General features: G+C 34.1%; 1 protein-coding gene across 1 annotated transcript; it reads left to right on the top strand.

The window, feature by feature from the left end:
- Window positions 1–808: 808 nt before the first annotated feature.
- On the top strand, window positions 809–2,945 carry LOC140797518 (bidirectional sugar transporter SWEET4-like). Its single transcript, XM_073151002.1, has 5 exons — window positions 809–1,301; window positions 1,390–1,426; window positions 1,503–1,881; window positions 1,974–2,093; window positions 2,547–2,945. Exons 1-5 carry the CDS (start codon window positions 1,259–1,261, stop codon window positions 2,745–2,747), a joined length of 780 nt encoding a protein of 259 aa, XP_073007103.1. The 5' UTR covers window positions 809–1,258; the 3' UTR covers window positions 2,748–2,945.
- The last annotated feature ends 1,335 nt before the right edge of the window (window positions 2,946–4,280 follow it).

Genomic DNA, 4,280 nt, shown 5'->3' with positions numbered 1-4,280 from the left:
GATTATGGCATCTATGTTAATCTTTTCTAACCTACTTAACTCGTGCAACGCTTTAATTTCTATGACTGTAGTTAAAAAAAAGTCCCATCTTAAGTGAGTTTTGATCAAACTAGACCTTTTTTATTTTTTCTAATTTATAACCGAAATAGGTTATCCCTCAAATTTATTACCAAATAGGATCTAATTAACTATAGCCATGACAAAAATACTAAACTAATCAGTATTTTTAAAAATACTAGTTAATTCAGCATTTTTATCGCCAGACAATTTCTTTTTTTAATTGCTAAAAGATTAAGTTAAATAAATTTATATACATAAAATGTTGAACCGATTAACTTCGATATTTTTATTAAGGCTACAGTAAATTAAACTTCATTTGGTAATAAGTTTGAGTGGTAACATATTTCAATAAAAATAAATTTGAACATGACTAGTCTGATCAAAAACTCATCTTAAGTTATACATCTTTGAATTTTTCCTTGATGAAGTAACTCTAATCACTAGTGATGCTTAATTATACTCCCTTCTTAATTAATCTTGTGTGAGTATAAAATTCCAATGGTCTTCCTTGAATTATAATCTCGTCCTCCGTTTGCATTGTTACACCTCATCTACACAGTTAAGATTACAGGAAATACCCAAGATTCTGGATATGTGGGAACAGGAAAACACAAACAGAAATATTTATACACACAAGTAAACAACTACGCATGCAAAATTACTTTGGAACGCATGACACATGGTGTACTCACATTAAATTCAAGATGAGGATGAAAAAAATATGATGGAGTACTTCTTGTAATGCTTCAGTCATTTAGTCAATCTTTTCTTCTCTTTTGAATGCTGGAGTTAGTCTTCGACATGATCGCTAACACGATTGGCAATGGATAAGCTTTGTGAAAGAGCTAGCTAGGTAGGTAGCTCAGCTACAAGCTCTTGGCGTGTACAATAAATGTTAGGTTCTATGTTTTGGCATGTGTTACTACATTTGGCTGGAGAGTTTAACACCGAGTGGTCGACAGGATAACGGCAGTCTGAAACATATAAGCATCAGGGTGTGTAGTCATTTAAATTAGAGAGAAAGAGAGAGAGAGAGAGAGAGAGAGAGAGAGAGAGAGAGAGAGAGAGAGAGAGAGAGAGCCCATCCTTAACAATTCATATCCTTCATCTAAACACCCCCTTTGCTCTTTTCTTGAGACCATAACTTTATCTTCTACTACTGTGCTTCTGAGTCCTCTCAGCTTTTAGGAAGCTAGCCATGGTTTCTGCTGATGGCATTCGAACTGCGGTCGGGATCTTAGGTAGTCGATCATAAATGGCTTGTCTTTGTGTTCATATATAGATTTGCTTTGAATCACAAAGCTCTTTTTTTAATTAATCCTTTTGCAGGCAATGCAATTTCACTAGGATTGTTCTTATCACCAGTGTAAGTATACGGACATCTACTTTCAATCTTTTGTTACAAATCTCAAACGTCTCATTTGGATTTGTCAATTGTTTAGGCCAACATTTGTAAGGATATGGAAGAAGCGTTCAGTAGAACAATTCTCACCAGTCCCATACCTTTGCACCCTCCTCAACTGCATGATGTGGGTGGTCTATGGGCTCCCTGTGGTGCATCCACATAGCCTGCTGGTCATAACCATCAATGGGTCAGGCATGGCCATAGAGCTCTCCTATGTGTTCCTCTTCCTCCTCTACTCCCATGGCAGGAAGAGGGTCCAGGTGCTCATTGCACTCCTCCTAGAAGTCGCCTTCGTCGGCTTCGTCGCGCTGCTCGTCCTCCTCCTAGCTCACACCCACGAGCGCCGCTCCATGGTCGTCGGCATCCTCTGCGTCTTCTTCGGGACCTTGATGTACGTCGCGCCGCTGTCCGTCATGGTATGCATGGATAGATCTTTCATGTGAGGTTCTGCGAGATTTTTGGGATCTTTAATGATCGATAGTTCTGTTGATTTATATATTCCTTGTAGAAAATGGTGATACGGACAAGGAGCGTGGAGTACATGCCTCTCTTCCTCTCTCTTGCGTCTTTCTTTAATGGCGTTTGCTGGACTGCCTACGCTCTCATCCGCTTTGATCTTTATATCACTGTAAGTTATTTCTTCTACCAAACTCCCTCTCTCTTTCTCTCTAGAAGACCCACAAACACATGGCAACATTCTACCGCTGCAAGTGGCTAGTCAATAGCTTTGAGTGTTTTTGTCTGCATCCATGGAAGATTTGAGCCGAATCAGCTGTTTTAATATTTGCTTTCTTGTCTGGTCCTCTATAATGGGTCCAATTAATTGAGTTTGAAGCACGCAACAAGTAAACCGACTGTGTTTGATTGAAGAAAATTACTCGAGAAAAAAACAGTTGCATTTTAAACTCCTTTTTTACTTCTCTATCAGCTTAAGCTTTTAAACTAGTCGCCAACTTTAGGCTATCGGGTCTGATCTAGATCGAACTACGATAGCCGATAGCCGACCCATAATTTATTTTCTATAGAATTATTTATATTACTCAACCACATACCTGATCCAATCATGAGAGCAATGTGACAGATTCCTAATGGTCTCGGAGTGATGTTTGCTGTGGCACAACTGGTTCTCTATGCCATGTACTACAAATCTACTCAGAAGCAAATAGAAGCAAGGCAAAGGAAAGGAGAGGTGGGGATGAGTGAGGTGGTAGTCATGGAAGATAGCATCAAAGTGGGCAGTGAGCCTCCCAATGACCACAAGCCTGAGATCCGAGAGATGTAGTGTTTTAATCTACTCAATTATATCTTCTCCTTCTTGATGCCAATTTCTATTATGGTGGTGAAACTTTTTCATACAAGTCTAGGTTGAAGTGCTTGAGAGTCCTTTTGCTTTAATTGGTCTTGCATATATCCTGTTACTGATCCAATGTTAAACTATTGATCTGTTATAAAGAATTGTACGAGGATCCATTATTTTGCATGAACATTTTCTACTTTCTCCTTTCTTTTCACGTATATATACACACACACACACTATTTTGAGAGAAACTGAGGACTAATCTTTAACTAAAATATACTAAGAAAGATTAAGATTACAAAGAGAAATCACATTAATTTGGACTTTTAGGATAGTAGATCTCCCAATTATCACAGATCTGTTGCGATTAGTCCTCTGCTTGTTTTGGCCTCCCAACGAATCTATCTATTATTTCTTTCCTTCCATATATTATTGACCAAATGATTTCCAATAAGAAGTCAAAAGATCTTATTTTTGAGTTGATATTATCTTTCCGAAAATAATTCCAACATTCCTTAAGAGGAGGAATAGTAAGAGGAATCTTCAAATTAAAGCAGGAAAAAATGGACTAGTAGCAAGCTTAAGAGCATCCTCCAACCAAAGCCTCCAAATATAGAGCCAAGATGGAGCTAAGAGCCTCATGCACTCTAACCCACCGGGCTCTATATATTATTAAAATAATAATATAATATATATATTTATATTATCTATTTTAAATTACTCAATGGGTTCTCTTAATGCTATTATTTTTTAATAAAAAATATATGGTTGGAAACTCTCATCGAGATCTTTAAAATAAGACTAATATCTAATAGTTTCAGAAGTAATTTTAAATTACTAATTTTTTAATTAAATGCATCGAAATTATATTATATGAAATAAACATCAAAATAAGCATTACATATTATTAACTAAAAATATCAAAATTACATTACACAAAATAAGCAGAAATTAATATTTAATAATAAAAATAATAGATATTTAATGTAATTTTTATTTGATGAATTTCATGTTTAATGCATTTCACATTTGATGTATTTCATATCTGATGTATTTTAATATTTAATATTTATATTGAAAAATAATTTTAAGTAATTATATTTTAGGACACATTGATTTAAATAATAATAAAATATTTATTTTATAAATAATAAAATATTAGTCATTTTTATAAATAATAAAAAAATTTAAATTTAAATTAACTCAAAAATATTTTAATATTAGACTCATTTTAAAAGTCTCGATGAGACCTTTTCAACAGTACTATTTTTATTAAAAATTGATTAATAAAATTAATTATATACTTAGTTTAACTAATTAGATTATTTAATAAAAAATACATATGAAATTAAAATTAATATTGGGCAAATTTTAAATTTTTAAAAATCTTAAAAATTTGGTGGGGCTCTAGCTCCAAATTTAGAGCCCCACTGTTACTAGCTCCAAATTTAGAGCTAGCAATAGAGTCTTAAAGGGAGCTCTAAAAAAGATTCTAATTGGGTCGGAGTTGCTATAAAG

The sequence above is a fragment of the Typha latifolia genome, chromosome 11, assembly GCF_019914945.1.
Source record: "Typha latifolia isolate L0001 chromosome 11, TyphaL0001v2, whole genome shotgun sequence".
Taxonomy (NCBI): Eukaryota; Viridiplantae; Streptophyta; class Magnoliopsida; order Poales; family Typhaceae; genus Typha; species Typha latifolia.
This window is presented reverse-complemented; position numbering and strand designations above follow the sequence as displayed.

What these genes read in the sequence shown, in the direction of transcription:
- LOC140797518 (XM_073151002.1), top strand. Translation starts at nt 1,259, where the DNA reads ATGGTTTCTGCTGATGGCATTCGAACTGCGGTCGGGATCTTAG. An exon ending in GGATTGTTCTTATCACCAGT is followed by an intron (nt 1,427 to 1,502) that starts GTAAGTATACGG and finishes TCAATTGTTTAG; the next exon opens with GCCAACATTTGTAAGGATAT. An exon ending in GCTTTGATCTTTATATCACT is followed by an intron (nt 2,094 to 2,546) that starts GTAAGTTATTTC and finishes GCAATGTGACAG; the next exon opens with ATTCCTAATGGTCTCGGAGT.